This window comes from Engraulis encrasicolus, chromosome 19 (assembly GCF_034702125.1).
Source record: "Engraulis encrasicolus isolate BLACKSEA-1 chromosome 19, IST_EnEncr_1.0, whole genome shotgun sequence".
In the NCBI taxonomy this organism is placed as follows: domain Eukaryota; kingdom Metazoa; phylum Chordata; class Actinopteri; order Clupeiformes; family Engraulidae; genus Engraulis; species Engraulis encrasicolus.
In genome coordinates, this window is record NC_085875.1 from 41,089,349 (window position 1) to 41,111,922 (window position 22,574).

Consider the following 22,574-nt stretch of genomic DNA (forward strand, 5'->3'; position numbering starts at 1 on the left):
TGTAAGTGTCTGTAGGTGTGTGCTTGTGGACACTAGAAGTCACAGGCCTCCAAAAGAGATGGGTTCAAAGGTGTTGTTTAAAGAGTTGTTTGCATAAATATGAATTATTTGAAAGTCAGATTATGACTCTAAGGCCATTGAAAATATCCTGCCCTCTCTGAATTGGCATCAAAGCTGTTGATGGTCTTTGTCGTGGTGTTGTAACTTTCCATCTGCCGTCTGTCTGCCCCTCAACATAATCAACAATTACTGACTGACTGGACTGGCTGATGTCTGGTGTTTTCCTCTGTGTAGTGAATCTGAAGAAGACCTCAATGTTTGAAAAGTACTGTAGTTCTGAATCTGCCGTGGAGTAAATTACATAAAGGATGAATTCCAAGTGTGCAGAGCTCAATCAAAAACCTGTATTAAGGTTTGTCCTGCATGTTGGCTGGGGATGTGCATGTTTTTTGTCCTCAAGTGGTGTTTTCAAATCTCTCTCATCTCCAGATCCCAGGCTGGTGAGCTTCGTGAAGGCTCGCAAGGCCCAGAAAACACCCGGGTCTGATGTGGCTGGACAAGCGCAATCCAGCGGACAGAGAGGCAGAGGAGACGGGGAAGAGACTCCCTCCTCTGTCCCTGTCCCTGTCCCTGATCTGGTGATGGATGTGAGAGATGACAGACAGGGGGAGCCACTCCAGGTAGACATGGAGGATGAGGAGGAAGAGCTGGTGGAGGATGAGGAAGAAACACCTGAAGCAACCAAAGACATCACAGGTGAGTGAGGTCAGGTAGATGCACACCAGGATGGAGATGCATTCTGCTCGCAGACGAAGACAATGGCAATTTATTTTTAGACTGGCACTTTGCAGACAATAGACAGAGGATGATAGAAGGTGCTGAACAACAAACACAAAACAAAACAAAACAAATAGTAAGAAAATACAACAAAACTTAAATTCTTATCTAGCTTCACTAAACTTAACTTAAATATGTAATTAACCTAGCGTAATATTGTATATAATGCTGTATTTGCAAGCACATCATCTATAAACGGGTCATTCCATGTCAATTCACACGCCCTCCCCACATGACCCTCTCCGATTTACCCGATATCTCACATACAGGTACCTTTTGATGTCAATTGAAAGAATACCAAGTATTAGCACCCTACGTCCAACGGTTGCAGAGATGAAGCCCTCCAAAGTTGGGGTGCCATGCCCACTTTTCAAGCCTGTGAATTGCATACAAAATTTACAAGCAGATTTTGACACCCCTGGTTTTAGTTTGAAGGAAGATACAGGCCTAAAAATCACCATGGCCCCTCAATATGACCCTGTCTACCAGATTATGTACTTACAAATAGCATGCCTTGATTATTTTTGGCTATATTAAGCCTTAAAAATTGAATTTGTGAAAACTGTGATGAAATGTCTTGCCATTTTGGGGTTCCAGATCTTGGAAACTATGTATGCTTTGGGAATTATAATTGATTTTCTATCATATTTGGGAACTGTACAGTGTATTCCAAAAAAAAATAGGGCACTCAGACTTTTGATGATGGAATAGGAGGGACTCAAAAACAGCTTTCGGACAAAATGACCTTATGGTATGACCCTCTACTTCAGGCCTCAAATTAACCATGTGGGCACTTGATGACTGGAACGTCCCTTTAACCCCATGTACAGTAGCACTGTATCAAACATTCAAGCTTGGAAAAACTTTGTTTTTCAAAGTTCTTCATATTAATCTTGGCCTTCAAAGTATATGTTTTTGTCTATGTCTTATCACAGTGTCTGTTTTGTCTGCTGCCATCTGCTGGTCAAAGAACGTAACAACAGTGCAATGTAAGAAAACAAAAGGGGCTGAAAAATCTTGCCCATAATTTACCAATAAAGTAACTTAGAAATCTAGATGCCCCTAGGGGTTAAGCTCGCTAGGCTACCAATAAAGCACTTTAATTCTACAGTATATTGCTATATATTAATTATGATTTTAACAAGCATTATGCAGAATGCTCAATCATGATTACATTTCTACCAGACATGGGGATGGGTGTGTCCTGAGGCCATCTTGGGACTGGCATCATGATTGAGCATTAAGCAGTCACACTTAGGAAATTATTTGAACTAGAAATATTCATCATGCTTGTTTAAATCATAATTAATATATAGCAATATACTGTATAATTACAGTGCTTTATTGGTAACTTATGGGCAAGATTTCCCAGCCCCTTTTGTTTTATAACATTACGCTGTTGTTACTTTTTTAGACCAGCAGATGGCAGCAGACAAAACAGACACTGTGATAAGATATAGAGAAAAACATATACTTTGAAGGCCAAGATTAATCTGAATGATTGAGTAAGCTTGAATGATTGATACACTGCTACTGTACCTGGGGTTAAAAGGGCGTTCCAGTCCTCAAGTGCCCACATGGTTAATTTGAGGCGTGAAGTAGAGGGTACCGTAAGGTCATTTTGTCTCAAAGCTGTTTTTGAGTCCCTCCTATTTTATCTTTTAAAGTCTGAGCCCCCTAAATATTTTGGAATACACTGTACAGTTCCCAAATATGATGGAAAATCAATTATAACTCCCAAAGCATACATAGTGTCCAAGTTCTGGAACCCCAAAATGGCAAGATTCTTCATCACGGTTTTCACAAATTCAGTTTTTAAGGCTTAATATAGCCAAAAATAATCAAGGCATGCCATTTGTAAGTACATCATCTGGTAGACGGGGTCATATTGAGGGGCCATGGTGATTTTTAGGCCTGTATCTTCCTTGAAACTAAAACCAGAGGTGTCAAAATCTGCTTGTAAATTTTGTATGCAATTCACAGGCTTGAAAAGTGGGCATGGCACCCCAACTTTGGAGGGCTTCATCTCTGCAACCGTTGGACGTAGGGTGCTAATACTTGCTATTCTTTTAATTGACATCAAAAGGTACCTGTATGTGAGATGTCGGGTAAATCGGAGAGGGTCATGTGGTGAGATTCTGGGGAATCATGTGAATTGACATGGAATGACCCAAACAGACTATATACATTGATGTTCACAATGCCATTAGTGAATGCTACGGTGAAATGAAATGTGAAGTGAAATGGCCACAAAGTTTTCTTTAATGTGAAAGTGGGAAAATTAAGGTTGGGGATATGTACAACTCGTTATCAGTAATTATAGCCGTTTTTGAATATATGATTTACTACATTACAGTTTGCTTGGAGCTGGTCCTGCCTTCGCTGCATTATTCAATTATTATAAAACACAAGACTTACAAGATGTTCAAGCGCATAGCTTTTGGCCATGCTGGTATTTCTAAATTGCTGGCAGTTCTCTTTTCTCCAGCCTTATATTACCCCTTGCATCTGCAGAAGTCCATATAATATGGTAATGTACATTTGGCAGAAGCAGAAGAAGCGAAGCCTGGGCAATGGGCATGGCCAGGGCTGGACTGGTAATGTGGCATACCGGGCATTTTCACGGTGGGCCAGGAGTCCTAGGGGGCTGATGCTGTTGTTTTACGTTTGTTTGTTTGTTTTTTCCTCAGAGTCCGGCCCTCAATTTAGATGGAGGGGGGATTTGGTTTGTCTTAAATATAGACTGTGGACTGAGCTACTAATAATATCGTACAAACGCATTGGGCAGTGTGAAGGGCTGGTCTAAAACAAAAATGCCCGTGCTGTTTTTTGGACCCAGGCGGGCCCTGGGCACGGCTGCGTGACTTGAATCAGAGGGAGGCGATGCAGCGCCGCATTGATTTCAATTAGCCTGATTAGTGCTGCGTTGGCCGCGGCCTGCTCTGCTGCGCTGGAATTCATTTTGGATAATGGAGGCAAATGGGAGGAACGTCATACAGACAAACATGTTAGCTGTGTGTGCTGCACATTCCAAGAGCTTACTTCAGTGCTTCTATGGTTGCTGTTTATCCCCTACAGCAGGGGTTCCCAAACTTTTTCCCCTGCGCACCCCCTTGTACATTTCAATGTGGTTCGCGCACCCCCTGAGCGTATTTTGGTGTGCTGATGGCAGCGCAGGTATGGATTCACTGCTCATTCACTGCATATTAGGCACAGTCGTTTTTGGGGAATCTTCTCTTCCAATTGTCTTGGGATTAAACTACACTTCAGATGGACCCTTCCAGCATATAATGCACCACACTATTAAATACTACGTAATGTTCATTAATGCTAGATAAAAACTCACATATCCGCCATTGCTTTATTCAGCTCGCGCACCCCCTTATGGCAGGCCGCGCACCCCCAGGGGTGCATGCACCCCAGTTTGGGAAACCCTGCCCTACAGGATTTAGCAATCTGACTGTACTGTTTGTTTGTAGAGCTCATCTGGTTTACATAGGGGTGTCATGGTATGAATCAGGAATATAGGGTCTAGTAGAATTTCTTTTTTCTTTTTTCTTTTCTTTTAAACTTCATTTATGATAGGACAGTGAAGGTGGTGACAGGATGAGGAAGCGAGTGGGGAGAGAGAGACAGGGAAGGGCCGGCAAAGGATCCGAACCTGAGTCAGCTGCATGGTAGACGAGTGCCCTACCGTTTGGCTACGGCAGGGCCTGGGTCCAGTAGAATTGCCTGTCGTGACCTGAAAGCACTACTTCTACAGCTGCTCTATAAGTCTGTAATGCTACTGTAAATATGAATATGCACTGTAAATGTTAATAAATATGGCTGCCATTGTCATTGTGCTATCCCAGTAACACATGCATTACTCCCTTTGAAAACACAGAGGAGGACCTTCCATTTAAACCACAGAAGGACTGGATGCATATGAGCAAACTGGAGCCTGAGAAACTGGAGTGGACCAAGGACCTGCCCCCACCCAGACGAAAAGGCACTAAGAAGGTAAGAGATTGCTGTTGAAACACTGACTGGAAGTCAATCATAATTATAATTAAACAGAGGTATTCCAAGTAAAGTCTAAAAATCGAAATAATATTCATTTGTGTTGCTCTTGACTATATTTGAGATGTATTGTTTATTGGGTCAGAGGTGGGCCGCCGTCAACATTTCTGAAAATGTAAATTGGAGAAGAAGCTGGTCAAATAACCATTCACCCTTCAGTGTCACCTTGATGATTAGATCATCTTCTTTATTGTGGGAATGGCATTTCTATAGTTTTCTTTCTTTATTATCTGCTTGGATGAAGCTGTCTATGGACAGCTACAGTGTACGACTAAGTTTTAGTCAAATCTATGGCGCCAGACCTGCGGACTCCACTGCTAATGCTTCTGTCCGTAAACCTCTAAATGAGCTCAATAGGAGGTGTAATGAACCATCACTAGAGTTTTTTTCCCCCGGCTCTCCTCGGGTTGTTGGAGAGTTGACTAAAACTCTCTTCACTGCGTTCTCTTGCCTGGTCAAGGCCATGCAGGCCCGGTTTGACTTCGCTGGAAAGCTCATCCCCCCGACAGAGGACCTGCCCACCCATCTGGGCCTGCACCACCACGGAGACGAGCCTGAGGTAAATGTGAACTAAGATACTAGGATATGTATTTGTCATATGCAGGACATAGAGACCATGGATAAAACAGTGGCTCTCAACCTTTTCTTTTAATTAACCTGGACCTCATCATACGCTTCCCAATGCCCCCGTGACCTCATTATTAGCCTGCCAATGCCCCTCTTAGTATTAAAAAAATAAAATGGACTAATACCTCCCAATGGCAAATAAGCATCACCCCATCTCAGCTGTATCCTTCTCAACACCCCCTAGGGCTCCCCAATGCCCTGACAGCCTGTAGAGCGCCTGTTGAGAAACACTAGACTAAAGTATGGCTTGTAGTGATATTACACTGTAGTGCTGTGGTGTCCATGGGGCTGGGGCGTTAAAGTTTATGAAGAATAGTTTGAATATGGCTGTCGGATGAAGGACTGGGTTGTTATACAGTGAGTCCAATAAGTATTTGATCCCTTGCCTACTAACAAAGACATGATCAGTCAATAAATGTTATTCTAATATGGAGAGACAGAATATCAAAAAGAAAATCCAGAAATTAACTTCAGAGAATATATATTAATTTATTTCCATTTCATCGAGCAAAATAAGTATTTGATCCCCTGCCAATTGATTACAGTTCCGGGCCCACAGACCAGATGGGCACTTCCGATCAACTTGTCATCTGAATTAAAGACACCTGTACATACTAACATGCATAAAAGACACATTGAATCAGCAGAATCAGTCTATAGTATGAGTGAATCAGTCACACTCCAACCTCACCAGCATGGGAAAGACCAAAGAGCGGTCAAATGATATCAGGGACAAGATTTTAGACGTGAACAAAGATTAAATGGGCTGCAAAGCCACAAGAAAGAGACTGGGTATTAATGACCCAGCTGTTTATTCATTTCTTCCTAAATGTGAGGAATACAAAACGACTATCCATCAGCCTGTCTGGGGTTCTATACAAGATTTGACCTTTTGTAGGGATTTGATAATCATGAGAACAGAAAGAAAGCACCCTAGAGCTGTACGGTATGAACTATCAAAGCTACTGGGACCAAAATCACTGAGAAAACTACTGGTAGCACTTAATGCCACAGAGATTTAAAATCCTGTAGTGCACACATGGTACCTCTACTTCAGAAGGACGCTGTGCAGTCCCATCTGAGGTTTGCCAACGGACATCAGACTGGTTTAGGATATGATAAGGAGGTGCTGTAGTCAGATGAAACCAAAATCAAGCTGTTTGGCATTAACACAATTCAATGTGTTTTGAGAAAGAGTACTGCTGTCTATGATCCCAAGAACACCCTCCTCACCATCATGCATGAAAGTGGTATCATTATGGTTTGAGGGTGTTTGTCTGGCCAAGGCACAGGACAACTTCACATCGTCAACGAATGGATGGAGGGAGACATGTAATGTGCAATCCTGAGTGCAAACGTCCTTCCCTCCACCACTACACTGAAGGGTGGGCCATTTTTGGATCTCCCAACATGACAATAATACGTCAATAAAACATACAGTCAAAGCAACGAAGGAGTGGCTCAATAAGAAGCATATTAAAGTCGTGAAGTGACCTAGACAGTCTCCAAATATTAACCCTATAGTAATTCTATGGAGAGAACTGAACCTCCCATTTGCCAAGCTAAAGCCACAAACTATTAATGTTTTAGAGATAATCTGCAAAGAAAAATGGGCAAAAATATTTTCTACTATATGCACAAACATTGTCATCAACTAAAATAAGCATCTGACCTCAGTGCTAGACAACTAGGTCTTTGCAACAAAGCACTTTATCTTCTTTAGCTAGAGGGGTCAAATACTTATTTGCCTAAATTAAATACAAATAAATTAAAATATATTATTTTAAGTTATTTTCTGGAATTTCTTTTTGATATTCTGTCTCTCCATGTTTGAATACATATTATCAGAAATGTATAGACTGATCATGTCTTTATTAGTGGGCAAACCGGCAAAATCAGCAAGGGATCAAATACATATTGGACTCACTGTATGTGAGTAGGGTGAGAAAAGTGCAGGAGTTTAAGAGCACTTCTTCTCCTTACATGATAGCAAAATGTATTCAAACAATATGGAATTTTGATTGCTGAATTATTTGTTTTTGTTCTGTTTAGTCAAACATCACAGTAGCTGTGCTGTTGCCTTAGTCAGAGATGTGTATTTCTCCTGATGGTGATCCTAGCTCGCTGCTTTACAGTATTTGCCTAACTGCCAATGTTTCCCTATCTGTCTGTCAGTTGGCAGGTTACTCTTTGCAAGAGCTCTTCTTGCTGTCTCGCAGTCAGGTGACCCAGCAGCGAAGTCTGGCCCTCAGCACACTGGCTAACATTATCACAGAGGTAACGACATTAAGCTAAGCTAAAAGACCAAAAAAAGACAATCTCTGTAATATTAGTTTTCTGTTTGGCAGACATACAGTTTTTTACATATTTCACAAACAAATATCACACACTGAAAATGTTTATAGTGCATCACATGAATATCAGCCTGTTTAAAGAATTCATCTGATAGTTCATCTCTGAAGAGGAGACCTGTCCTCACCTGTAGCTCAAACAGTGTCATCCACTCCAGCTCTCTGTGTGTGGACTTTCATTCGTTTCCTTTTTCGAGTCCAGGACCTACTTACAATTTCAGTACATTTCTACATTTCACTTAGCTGACGCTTTCATTTATTCAAAGCGACTTACAACTATTATTTTTCAGGGTATTGGTTACAGTCCCTGGAGCAATGTGGGGTTAGGTGCCTTGCTCAAGGGCACGTCAGCCATGGATGGAGATGTAGGGAGAAGTCAGTGGGGATTCGAACCGCCAACCCCTAGATTGAAAGACCAACTCTCTAACCACTAGGCCACGGCTGCCCCATGTCCCTCCTTTTCAATGATACTGCCCTCTTTTTACGTTAACATGAACATTGCAGTCAGGTAGACCCATAATGCACGCCATTCCACCAGTGGAACACTGTTAGTCATTGAAAATTGTTACATAGTGACATGCTCCATAGGCTCCATCTTAGTGTCGGATCATGCAGACATTTCACTTTCTATACAACAGCCAAATAATGTATACAGAGCCAAGAGATGGCGATTCAATTCCTCTCTACTTAAAGATGCGTCTTTCAAAATACAGCTGCAGGAGCAGATTAACCTGTTTAAAGAAACAAATATTCCATCATCTCCTTCCCCATGTACTACTTGGGAAACGTTAAAAGCGGTCCTTAGGGGGTTTATCATCCAATACGCTTCGCATGAAAAGAAGATAAAATCAGCAGAACTTGCTAATTTGGAGACTGAGGTAAAAAAAGCTGAAAATACTTTTAAAGCCAACATGTCGGACACAAACCTGCGTGAACTCACCCATCTGAAATATAAATATAACTCTTTACTGTCTAAGAAACTGGAATTTTCATTGTTTAGAGCCAGGCAAAGATTTTTTGAAGGTGGAGATAAGGCAGGACGCATGCTGGCTAACTACATAAAACAACAAGAAACATACTGTTCTATACCAGCCATATGTGATCAGCAGGGGGTGTTGCATACAAACCCTGTTGACATTAATAATACATTTAAGGTGTTTTATGAACGTTTATATAGCTCTGAATCCACTGCAAATAGCGTAGCGATCGAAACATTTTTAAACAATTTGGATCTTCCATCTTTGACCCCGGATCAGAAACAACTTTTAGAAACACCAATAACTGCTGAAGAAATTCAGGAAGTAATTAAATCCCTACCCACAGGTAAAGCACCTGGCCCTGATGGCTTCACGGCAGACTTCTATAAATGCTATGCTAACGATTTGGTCCCCCTTATGCTAGACATGTACATGGATTCTATTGATAGGGGAACATTTCCACCTACATTATCACAAGCCGTCATTACACTAATTTTAAAGAAGGAAAAAGAACCTACGGACTGCGGCAGTTATAGGCCTATATCTTTGACTAACTATGACAGCCGTATATTTTCTAAAATCATTGCTAACAGACTCAACAAGGTTGTCCCTTCTCTAGTTCATCCTGATCAAGTTGGGTTCATACGCAATCGCCACTCTGCAGATAACCTGAGACGTCTGATAGACATAATGTGGGCAGTTAAGGATGATGTGGACCCTACTGCGGCCCTGTCATTGGATGCCTTCAAAGCGTTTGATACAGTGGAGTGGAAGTACCTCTTCCTGGTTTTAGAGCACATGGGATTTGGAGAAAAGTTTCTTGGTCTACTGCACCTAGTCTATAAAACGCCGGCGGCTGCTGTAATGACTAACGGCCTCATCTCCACCTACTTCAGGCTACACAGGGGCACGCGTCAGGGCGATCCTGCCTCACCAGCTATCTTTGCTTTAGCTTTAGAACCCCTGGCAGCTGCCATTCGCTCAGAGGCTAGCTTTGTGGGCATAACTATTGGCCAGGTGACTCATAAGATAATGATGTATGCAGACGATATTTTGACCTTTGTCAAACAACCACAAATCTCCATCCCTACGTTGCTCTCCCTGATTGACTCATTTTCCAGACTCTCTGGTTATAAAATTAACTGGTCAAAGTGTGAGGCCCTTGCTTTGACTTCATACTGTCCAAAAACATTGTTTCATCCAGCTGACTTCAAATGGCCCAGTCAAGGTATCAATTACCTTGGAATACTGTTTCCATCAGAAATAGCTGACATCATGAAGGTGAATATGGAACCCTTGCTAGAAAAATTCAAACTAGACATTGAAAGATGGTCTCCCCTACATCTGTCCCTATGGGCCAAGGCTAATATTTTGAAGATGACAGTAGCCCCTAAATTCAATTATATTATACAGTCCCTCCCAGTAACTCTTCCCATGACCCTGTATCATAGGTTTGAACGATTGTGTAATGCTTTCTTGTGGAACGGAAAGCGAGCAAGAATTCGACTTCGAAAACTTCAACACAAGGTTAGCCAGGGAGGGCTTGGAATTCCCAATCTTTTACTTTATCATTATGCTTTCTGTTTGCGTCATTTGGCACAGTGGTCTCTCCCACCAGAAAGAGCCCCGCCTTGGTATACAGCAGAGGCTCACTTTTGTCCTGACCTTAACCTGACCTTGTATCTATCAGCCACACTTCCCCCAACTGCGCAGAATCATCCTGTCATCTCATGTTTGAAAGAAGTGTGGAGGAAAGTTGCAAAAATTCTTGACTTTAATCCTTTCTTAAACAGTTCATCTAGTATATGGTACAATCCATGTTTACGTATAGGGAAATCCACATTCTACTGGAAGGAATGGGTACAGAGTGGTATACTAACATTAGGCCAGCTTTTTGAGGGACAAGATCTCAAATCCTTTGGCGACCTACAGGCTGAATTTAAGTTACAGAAACACAACTACTGGAGGTACATGCAAATGCATAGTCTATTAAAGAACACATTTAAGACCACACTAGTTCCTTTCAGTGCAGATACCCCATCTCACATTATAAAAAGATATGGAATGGGACATGAAGCCTCTGCGTACTACACAATGCTAGCGGGAAATCAGGATTATACTCTTGCATTAAAGACCGTATGGGAAAGGGATCTGGAGGTAACCTATACAGATGACGAGTGGAAAGATGTAATAAACAATCTAAAGAATTTGGCACGGGACATACGCACAAGGCTTGTTCAGTTTAAAATAATTAATCGGATGTACTGGACTCCCACGAAACTTTTCAAAGCTAAGTTGTCAGCCAACCCAACGTGTTGGAAGTGCACAGAAGATGGGACACTAATTCATATGTTATGGGGTTGCCCCAAAGTTCAACAGTTCTGGACAGCTGTTCATGAATGTATAGAAAAAATAGTTGGGGAAGATGTACCCTTCTGCATACGCTTATTTGTTCTGGGCGACCCATCCATTGTCAAAGATTGCCTTCCCGCTGTCTATGCAGAGTGGGTTCAAACAGCCATTATGCTTGGTAGAAAACTTATAATGCAGCAGTGGAAATCTGCACATGTACCTTCAATCACAGATTGGTATTCTTCCCTTGCCACGGTGGCGGCATATGAAGAGGTGTCTTTTCAACAGTTGAACAGACCAGACTGGCATTATTACAAATGGCGTGGATTCTTACAACACATAAATAACAATGATGGTTGAAGATACTACAGATTCTAACCCCCACTTTTTACTGTGACAATCATACATCACACATGTAACTCTCTAGTGCGGCCCCCCCCTTTTGTATGTTGTTTTTTTGTTGCAATGTCTTATTTTATTTATTTATTTTTATTAGTTTTACTCTTGTTGTTTTTATTATTATTATTACTGTTTTTTTATCATTTTGTCTTTGTCTGTTTGAGAATGTGTGCTGTTTTATGTAATTGTGTACCTTGTATGTTTTAAAAAAAATTGAAACGAATAAAAATGTTAATCACAAAAAAAAAGAAAATTGAACTACCATAGTACTACACTACTATAACATAACACGGGGCCAATAGTAATTGACTACGACTTGGTCATTGCCATTCTGGTAACAGGAGATGTGTAACTTCGTGTCTTGATGGGTTAAAGAATAGATGTGTAATGTCATCTCTCTCCGTGGTTGTGTTGTGTGCTACAGGCGCGTGTGGGGGCGTATGCATCTGTGCTGAAGGGCAGTGTGCTGGCCACCCTGCTGGACGCTGGGCTGCTCTTCCTGCTGCGCTTCTCCCTGGATGACGGAGTGGAGAGGGTGATGGCCGCAGCCGCGCAGGCCCTCAGAGCTCTGCTGGTGGCCCCGTATGATGAGGTGACACACCAACCCCCTTTTTAAAAAAAATATATTTTTAGGGATTTTTACACCTTTATTTTGATAGGATGCCTAGAGAGTGTTACAGCATACAGCATATTCAGAGCTCCATAGAAAGACATGGCTGCTGCTTTTTTAAATATATATTTTTCTGGGGACTTTCTCACCTTCATTAGGTCAGTATAGTGAAAAGACAGGACAGGAAACGAGGTGGGAGATGATCGGAAAATGACCTTTGGCCGGAATCGAAGTGAATAACTACTTTTTGCCCTACTACTTTTTGCTCTTCACCCAGCGTGTTGACAAAACCGCTTTTGACCAAAGACACACTGGCCTTCAGACATATTTCACCCTGCACTGGCAGCAGCACCCTAACCTCATTATGCATTATTTACAGTGTCTACTACTGTGTGTAGTACTCAATGAACACACTTTTTTGGCACAATAACACAGCTGTGCAATGATAACAGTACCATTTTTAAATTGAGTATGATATAGTATGATATAAAAAAAGATATTGTTGCGTGGCTGAAATGGCCACGCAAATTGCCAGTATTGTTGATGTACGGTATTATGATTTAATGCCTATTCAGGAATGGGAGCAATTGTAACACTGCCAGATTTTATCACTGGGGGACTGGATAAGTGTTTGTGATTCGCCTGCATTCATATTCATTTTTATTACTGAATCATGCGCAGGGCCCTAAATTATCTTTTTTCACCATTCCACCATTAACCTGTAAAGTGAACTTTGTATACTGAACTGATCATACCACCACACTCTTACTAATTTTAATGGGTCAAAGTGGCTACTGGTAAGTTTTCTTTTCTACCAGCCAAATTGAATTCTCACAATTTGGCATTTGGCTGGTTGGCTGGTGTTAATTTAGAGCCCTGATGCGTGTCTGGATCTGTGTCTCAGGAATTCGTAATCGGATCAAATTTTAAGTTCAGTACCAATGCACACAGTTAATAATGGTGCACATGTATTTCATACTTTTTTCTCTATTCTTATTCAGGAAGGGGAGCAATTGTAACACCAGATTTTCTCACTAAGGGGACTGTATAGGTCTTTATGATTCTGATGCATTGGTATTCATATTAACTCTATTATGCATGTCTGGGTCTGGGTGTGTGTCTCAGGAGAGTCTGGATGGGACGTTCAGCTGGCTGCTGGGCATGGCGCCATTTCCCCTGCTGCCCACCGCCCAGGAGGAGGAAGAGGAGGAGGAAGAGGTGGGCGACGAAGGGGGGATGTTTCGCAAAGAGACACAGGAGGAGAAGGAGGAGAGGAAGTCCGATCACGAGGTGTCACGGCAGGATGTCATCAAGGTGAGTACAGGTGTCCTGTGCCAACAGTAGGTCAATATCAATAGCCCTCAATAGCTGCTTCCTCCGGTCTTCATCCTCGTCATGCGTCAAGGACTTGTCACCAAGGTTTGAGCAAAGCTTATAAACCTACATAGCTCCAAGGGCTCTAAATTAACTACAGTATGTAGTCTGGGACATAGAGAGTCATAGAGAGAAGAGAGTTGAGACATTCCCAAAAAATCCCATTGTATAAAATGACAGCTCTGTTTATCCATATATGGTCAAACATTGGTAATCACCCAGTTTTGTGCCGCCTCAGAGAGTTCTAATCAAACCGTTCCATAGCTACGCACATCACAGGAGTATCACAGAGGAGTTTATGTAAGGGTTAACGTTCGGCGAGAAGGTCGCTACCGTGGAATAGCAGCACGACAGAGAGAATCTTTAGACCCCGACGCGGAGCGGAGGAGTCTTGTTCTCTCTGAAGTGCTGCTATTCCACAAAGCGACCGACTCGCCGAAAGTTAACCCGCTTATTATATGGATATACTTAAATGATTTACACATGCGGGGACATTTCTTTAGACCTATTTAATGTTAAGATTGTTGCTGCGCAAAACAAAACAGAGCCGTTGTGGAACACCGCTAGGCAACAGCTAGGTAGGCTAGCCAGGACAGGTGTTGTCTATCACAGCAGCTGATTAGAGTGACAAAAGACGTACCGGACCCCCTGCGGAGTGATATGAAACATTCGCTTTAGCCACTGACTTGTATACAAGCCAGTGGCTTTAGCAGTGAACGTCTTGTTGCCATTGACAGCGGTAGCCAGGACAACGGGTGCTGTCTATCACAGCAGCTGATTAGAGTCTTGTTGAAAAGTCGCTTTAGCAGTGAAAAGTCTTGTTGCCATTGACAGCGGTCTGTTATAGACCAACCCGTCCGTTATCGAAAAATAACAGACGTCCGAACGTTGGGGAGCCCCGTTGAAATGAATGGAGCATTCGACAGATGACGTCACAACCATATAATAAAAAATAATAATTATGCACCTTTTAAAAGCACCAGATTTCAATGGACTGTTTAATTACTTGACTGCCTTTAATGGTAAGTTGTTTCAGGACAAAAGCAGAACAGCCAACTTCGTAGACTTCGTATAATCTATCCAGGCTATCAGGAACGTATGGCAGAGAAGAGATGGTTTTGTTTGAAACTTGAGGCTTGCATCTAACCATGTGACCATGTTCATGGTGAGATAAATCATGTCTCAGCTGTTCTCTTTGTTTATGGCTTGGAAATGTACACTTCTCTTACATGAATATATAGATCTCCTCCATGTACAGTATATCCACCATTTTGAATTACCAGTCATTGAAGTGTTTGGCTTCAAAACCTTCTCTAGACAGACTATTACATACTAGCTTTTTAGTAATATCTGAAACTTAAAGTGAAATGAACATTTATGAAAGATAAAATCTGTGCCTTTTTTTATTTGGCCAGTTTGCCAAATGTCTGTAGAGACTGTATTAATGTGGTGGTGTTGTCAAAGATTCTTGTAATTCTAATGATCTGGTGGTGTTGTGCTGTGGTGGTGAAGGCTCTGCTGAAGATGAAGGTGCTGGCGCGGGTGCGCTACATCCTGGAGGTGGTGCGGCCGGCCCCCAGGGTGGTCATGGACCTGCTGGAGGTGCTGATCAGGATCGCCAGACACTCCATTACGGCGGCCACTCAGGTGACGCATGCACACACGTGCATACGCATACACACACACACGCGCGCGCGCGCTCACTCAGGTGACGCATGCACACACGTGCCTGCACACACACACACACACACACACACACACACACACACACACACACACACACACACACACACACACACTCACACACACACACACACACACACACGCACACGCACACGCACACACACACACACACACAAACACACACACACAGCGTGCACACACACACACACACACACACACACACACACACACACACACACAGACTCACACTCACACATAGCGCACGCACACAGACACAGACACACACACACACCCACACACAGACCTAGATACAGACATACAAACATATACAGTGCACACAAACACACACATACACATACACACAACATTATTTGTCCCTGAGAAAATGAAGCCAAAAGAAAAAGCCTCCTTTCAGCCACATTTGAGACAAGCAGAACTGTCATCCATCTTTCAACCATTCACTCCCTGTCTCTGTGCTCTGTTGCCTGGGTAAACACAGATTCTAGAATGTCCGCGGCTAATGGAGACGGTAATGTCAGAGTTCCTGCCGACGTCGTGGGCGCCACCCTCCTTACCTGCCCCTACTGCTGCCCCTGCCACCCCTGCTGCTGCCGCCCCTGACTCACTGTACGGCCTGCCCGTAGCCATGGCCTTCAAGCTGCTCCGCGTACTGGGCACAGCGGGACGTAACGTCTGTGCCAGGCTGGTGAGTGACTGTCTGGTGTGTGGCGTGGGTTGGTGTGTGATATGATTGTGTGTGTGTGTGTGTGTGTGTGTGTGTGTGTGTGTGTGTGTGTGTGTGTGTGTGTGTGTGTGTGTGTGTGTGTGTGTGTGTGTGTGTGTGTGTGTGTGTGTGTGTGTGGCATGGCATGGCATGGCTCTGTGAGAGTGAGCGTGGCATGGGTCTTTATGAATGTGTATGGTATGAATTAACATTGCATTTAGGAAATGTCTTTGCATAAACGCTAATTGCTCTTTAAAATACGGCAATGCCTTTTGAGCACCCAGTCTTTTAAGATCTTGTGTAACTTGTGTAAATGCAAACTAAGTATCCAAAGTAATCAAGTTTTCAATCACAGCTGCATGCCCTTGGTGCGAAAGAGCGTCTATCTCTGCTGCTGGCAGTGGAACCAAGTGAACTGCTCCTTGAGCCAGGGGAAGCAATTTCCTGTAGCACAGAGGCCTTCAGGATGTGGGCTGTGGCCGCCAGCTATGGACAAGCCTGCAATATATACAGGTAAAGCCAAGAAACCATACCGTATATTCACATACAAGGTTTGTGTACTTGGGGACGGGGATGGGGACAAGGGCAGGGCAAGCGGTTCCCGGGCTGTTCAGTTCTCCTTTTCACACTGGGCAGGCTGCGTGCGCGTTCTATCTGCAGAAATCCCATCCCAGCATTCCCAGCCCATACATACCAAGCTATTGCTGGTGCTGCTGTTGCATCAAAATGGTTATTTATTGAAAATGAGCCCACTCTTCACAATAATGGACTAAAGCGCCTTGTGCCAGAGATGCTGTAATTTCATGTATAATTTGTGATTGGTAAGCATGCATAATTCACTCAATAGCCTTAGTCTCACTGCAGGGCCAGCCCCGGGCTGGCCCGGACAAAAGGGGGCTGACGGTGATCTCATCAAAAGGGGGCTAGGTGCTAAAGATGGCCGCCGGGCCAGGTTGTGGGGCTAAGGGCCGCTTTCCCTGGCCCGTCGAATTCGATGGGCCAGCAAGCACCGCCGAGGCTCGGAGGCGGGGTCAACCTCGGGCGATATAGCCCACGTGCGAATAGCCTACCAGACCTTCGGCGATAATAGCGCAAAAGCTAAATAAGCCGACATAAATGTCATGTGTGAGTATTTGTGAGACACTTTTTATTGGTGTCCAGTGGAAAGCATGCCAAATCACGATAATGGCACAAGAGTTGGCGGCTAAAAGCATAAAAAAGCCGACATGACTATGACATCCCAAGTTTAAGTGTAGTGGTGCCCATGATGCCCTGATAACAACAAAAAAGTTATGTTGGCTAAATAACTTTAAAAACAAGGGGATTTCTCCGGGATTTGGTCTCTTTTCACATGGTAACTTATTCAATTACCTGCACATTCACCATGAATAGACAGGTGGCACGCCGCAACGAGGGGGTGTGTCGCTATGTCCGGGGCTCATAATTTTCTATAGCAACTGATGAAGGTGCTATGTCTCCGGGATTTGGTCTCCTTTCACATGGTAACTTATTAAATTACCTGCACATTCATGTCTCGCTATGTCCGGGGCTCATGCTTCTGTGCGCTATTGGGGGGATTAACTGGGCATGTTCGCACGTCTCCTTCTGTTCACTCTCAGTTGTCGAGCTGCTCGTATTTTCATGCGTCTTTGTCTTCTTAACATGCGCTGCGTCCCATACAGCTTCTGAATCGACAACTTTGCCATGTAATAAAACTGTTCTTGAAAGGCAAGCCATTTTCTTTGCAGTTCTTGTCGTCTTTGTCCGTAGGCTACGAGCCAAACGGCGACCTGCTCCAGCAGAGTTTGCTCAATTTTCTTCTCCTTCTTTGTCGTTGTTCTGTTGTTGTCCTTCTGTGATTTGGGGCGAAAGTGGGCTGTGCCCGACTGACGTTTCACAAACAAGGCGTGTACCTGAATGTGCCTGGGGTCGGCTATGAGTCCGATCAGGCAAAAAATGGCCCGGGGCCGGCAGCTCCGAGCCGGCCACTCTCCTGAGCCCCGGGCGGCCCCGGGCCGCTGAAGCGCGGCTAATGAGACCAAGGCTAATGATGGAGTGCATCCTGTGGCAAAAGCTGTGGGGAGTATCATGGCATCATTTATATAAGGATTCTGCGATTTAAAGGCACATTTTTGGAAATGAGCTCATTTCCCACCACCCCTGGAGTTAAATTATTCAGTTTTACCTTTCTGCTGTTCCTCTAGCTGTCCTCTGAGTCGAGTGACACAACTTCCAAGCCAGCATGTATCATTGAAATGCTAAAGTCCATTCCAACTTCCATTTATAATGAATTTAATTTTGTACCCCACAAGTTCCACTGATGTACTGTATGTGTGGGGAATACAAGCTGTATTGAAGTAGTTAAAAAGCGCAATTCTCATCAGAATCCTGTATGAAAACAATTCCACTCAATCTCCACGTACTGTGTATCTCCCCTTGGCTTGTACGCAGGTGGTTCCTCAACAAAAAAATGGACGAAGTCGTCCTTGATCAGAAAAACTTTGCCAAATACAAACTACATCCCTATACTTTATATCATTGTTCCATGTGGCAATGGGAATAACTTCTTGAATGTCTTGAATCTCTTGTGGACTCCTGCATGCCTGTACTGTATATATAGCATGTATGTAAAACCTGTACGTCCCCTCTCGTCCTGTTCTCAGTGATCTGTACCCAGTGCTGATGAAGGAGCTTCAGTCTTTCCCCCGTCCCGACGCCTCTCCTCCCTCCAACCCAGACCACCTGCTCCCCCTGAGGCTCCAGAGGGCCCAGGCCATCCTCACACTGCTCACCCAGGTCACGCACACCGCCGGCTGCCACCAGGAGCTGCAGAGCGCCCTCGCCAGGTGAGGAGTGGAAATAAACTTGACTAAATGTCAACCGTTACCAGCAATTAAATGGACTTGCCTGGTTATCACCAGACCTAATTATAAGGGAGATAAGGTCTGGAGACCTGCCTACTGTAGATCCCATAGGGTTGTTTGGTTTACGATTGACGATGGCTGTTTATTGGGCGTCATCGCCTTTCCATACCTCCCTGCCCTCTGATTGGAGGGAGCATGAGGGCAGACTCCATCGATGAGATGAAATCGGTCATTTCATTTTGCAGTCATCATAAATAGCTGCAGTTCAGAAATTGAAGCATTTCCTTAGTCAATGTTGGCACTGTTTTGATATTTAGCCTCCAATGATCCACCTGTAGTCTTTTTTGCCAAATCTGCTTGCATTTTTTTCATGTCATTTAATTGCATGTTGAATCAAAAAAAGCACATGCTAAGTGCAACGTGTCATGATGTACTGTAATGGTATGTACATTTTTGTGTGATGTTGTTGCCTGACTTCACAGTTCTCAGGAGTGTCCTCCGCCTCCTCCCATCACGTGGGGTCATGTGACTGGGCTGCAGCCCATCGTGATTGGTCAGCTCAAGGGCTGCGTGAAGGGACTGTGTGAGGGGGGCCTATCAGAGAGCTCCCTCGGCCTACTGCCTGCCTACCTGCTCTATCTGGGGGCCTTCTACTCGCAGCAGTCTCGACAGGTGAGCGTTGTGACCGTGGGCTTGATTGTAAGAGCTGGTTGGCTGAGTGCAATGCGTTGCATATGTACATTTGTTGGGGGGCACTGTGGCGCGGCGCGCTAAGCCCCCCACATTTGGCCTTCCATGCCCAAACCCATACCCAGGTTTGAATCTGGCCTGGGTCATTTCCCAACCCTACCCCATCTCTCTCTCCACACTCACTTCCTGTCAATCTTCAGTGTCCTGTCAATCTTCAATGTGTTTCCAGAGAATCCCAGTAATCTGCAGAAGGCGCAGGCCTTTCAAACCCTCCAACCAACGCAGAAACCTGGCCAACCTTCAGCCACTACAACCGAACACAACTTCAGTCACCTCCTTCACTGTTGGTCTCTGGAACTGCCAGTCAGCTGTCAACAAAGCAGACTTTATCTCTGCTTATGCTAGTAGTCTCTCTGTTGACCTGTTGGCACTAACAGAAACCTGGTTGAAGCCTGAAAACACAGCCACTCCAGCAGCACTCTCAGCTAACTACTCATTTTCACACACCAGTCGGCTAAAGAAAAGAGGAGGCGGAACAGGGATCCTTATCAACAAGCATTGGAGCTATGCCCCCCTGCTGCCTGCAAACAACTACAGCTGCCTGGAATACCATGCAATCAAAGTCACAGCCCCAATCAAGGTGTCTGTACTTGTGATCTACCGTCCCCCAGGAACACTGGGCGACTTTATTGATGAATTGGATACGCTGATCTCCTCCATCACGGACCTAGGCGGCCCCCTACTTGTCCTCGGCGACTTCAACATACATCTAGAGAAGCCGTACGCCACAGACTTCAAGGCCCTGATGAAGTCATTTGACATTCAACTAGCCAGCTGCCCCCCGACACACAAGAGTGGTAACCAGCTCGACCTGATCATGACTAAGGACTGCCAAGCGGACAACATTAATGCATGTTTCAGACCACTTTTTCCTCCATTTCACCACCTCCCTACCCGACCCTACACCCACCCCCCCTCCCTTGGTCACGTATAGGCGGAATCTACGCAACCTGTCACGCACTAGCTTTGCATCAGTGGTGGCAGATGCCTTGCCCTCAGCAAGCGTGCTCTCCTCACTCGATGTTGACACTGCTACAGATTCGCTCAGCTCCACACTGACCTCCTGCCTCGACAACCTCTGCCCACTAGTCACTAAACCTGCAAGACCTTCACAACCGCGACCATGGCTGACAGAGACCATCCGAGCTCTACTTACCACCCTCAGAGCAGCGGAAAGGAAATGGCGCAAAACCCACAACCCATCTGACCTCGAAAAACTTAGATCTCTACTAGCCTCCTTCTCCGCCTCTGTAACAGCTGCCAAGACGACCTACTACAACGACAAGATCAGCAACACTACAGACCCACGTAAGTTGTTTTCTACATTCAAGTCACTGCTCAACCCTCCCCCCCCCTCCTGCGCCCACAGACCTTAACCCGGACAACTTTGCCACCTTCTTCACGGAAAAGACGGCAAATATTAGCAAGCAATTCTGTGAGCCGCCCTCCCGCCCAGAAGACACCCCCCTGGAAAACACGGCGACTCCTGCAACACTTCATGAATTCACTCTGCTCTCTGAAGAAGACGTTTCCAAACTCATCACAAGAAGCCGTCCCACTACCTGCCTACTAGACCCAGTGCCCACGAACCTTCTTCAAGACATTGCCCAAATAGTGGTCCCAGCAATCACATCCATCATGAACTCCTCACTCTCCTCCGGCACTGTCCCCTCCGCCTTCAAACAAGCAAGGGTGACACCACTACTGAAGAAGCCTACACTGAACCCTGCTCATGTCGAAAACTACAGACCTGTCTCACTGCTTCCCTTCCTATCCAAGACCTATTCCTATCCTAGAAAGGGCAGTTGCAAAGCAGGTCACCAACTTCCTAAACCAGAACGGATTACTGGACCCAAAACAATCTGGTTTCAGAAGTGGACATTCAACTGAAACTGCGTTACTCTCAGTGACTGAAGCTCTAAGGACTGCAAGAACGGAAGGACTATCCTCGGTCCTCATACTACTAGACCTGTCTGCAGCCTTTGACACAGTCAACCACAAGATCCTCCTGAGGATACTCAGAGCCATAGAAATCACAGGCGTTGTCCGCTCATGATTCAACTCCTACCTCTCTGGACGCACCTTCAGTGTGTCATGGCAAGGGAAGCTGTCTACGACTCACACCCTCTCCACAGGCATACCCCAAGGATCAGTGCTGGGACCCCTTCTGTTTGCAATATACACCTCCTCCCTGGGACGTGTCATTCAAACACATGGGTTCTCCTACCACTGCTATGCTGATGACACCCAGATGTACCTGTCGTTCCGTCCAGAGGACACCACGTTTTCGGAACGCATCTCTGCCTGCCTCACCGATTTGTCAACATGGATGAAGGACCTCCACCTACAGCTGAACCTGGCCAAGACAGAGCTCCTGGTGATCCCAGCTAAAGAGTCGCTCAGTCACAACATCAACCTCAAGATAGGCTCCACCATCGTGACCCCAAACAAAGTCGCCAAAAACCTTGGCGTCATGATTGATGATGAGCTGTCATGTTCCAGCTACATCAACTCGGTCACCCGGACCTGTCGAATCCAGATGTCCAACGTACGGAATGTCAGACCTGTGCTGACACAATATTCTACACAACGACTGGTCCAGGCCACGGTCCTGTCCCGCGTTGACTACTGCAACTCACTCATGACAGGTCTACCTGCTTGTGCGCTAAAGCCTCTGCAGATGATCCAGAATGCGGCGGCACGGTTGATATTCAATCAACCCAAAAGGACCCATGTTACTCCTCTATTTATTGAGTTGCACTGGTTACCGATCGCCGCCCGGATCAAGCACAAGGCATTGACCCTTGCCTACAAAACCATCACAGGAACGCCCCCAGCTTATCTGAAGGACCTACTAACGCCTTATGTTACTGGAAGAGAACTGCGCTCATCCAGCACAAGCCGTCTGGCTCTGCCATCCAGTCGCTCTAGGTACTCCCAGTCAAGATTGTTCTCCGTTGTGGT

The 22,574-nt window shown here is 44.7% G+C and overlaps 1 protein-coding gene across 1 annotated transcript in view; it reads left to right on the forward strand.

Annotated features, from left to right (window-relative positions):
• The window catches only part of rpap1 (RNA polymerase II associated protein 1), a 42,812-nt gene that overhangs the window by 3,107 nt on the left and 17,131 nt on the right, over positions 1–22,574 (forward strand). Inside the window, exons 7-17 of the mRNA XM_063184437.1 lie at positions 490–756; positions 4,724–4,839; positions 5,360–5,458; positions 7,702–7,803; positions 12,030–12,197; positions 13,341–13,529; positions 15,102–15,236; positions 15,772–15,978; positions 16,352–16,509; positions 18,660–18,842; positions 19,343–19,532. Of these exons, the coding sequence (XP_063040507.1) occupies positions 490–756; positions 4,724–4,839; positions 5,360–5,458; positions 7,702–7,803; positions 12,030–12,197; positions 13,341–13,529; positions 15,102–15,236; positions 15,772–15,978; positions 16,352–16,509; positions 18,660–18,842; positions 19,343–19,532 (1,814 nt within the window). The remainder of the gene's footprint in view (positions 1–489; positions 757–4,723; positions 4,840–5,359; positions 5,459–7,701; positions 7,804–12,029; positions 12,198–13,340; positions 13,530–15,101; positions 15,237–15,771; positions 15,979–16,351; positions 16,510–18,659; positions 18,843–19,342; positions 19,533–22,574) is intronic.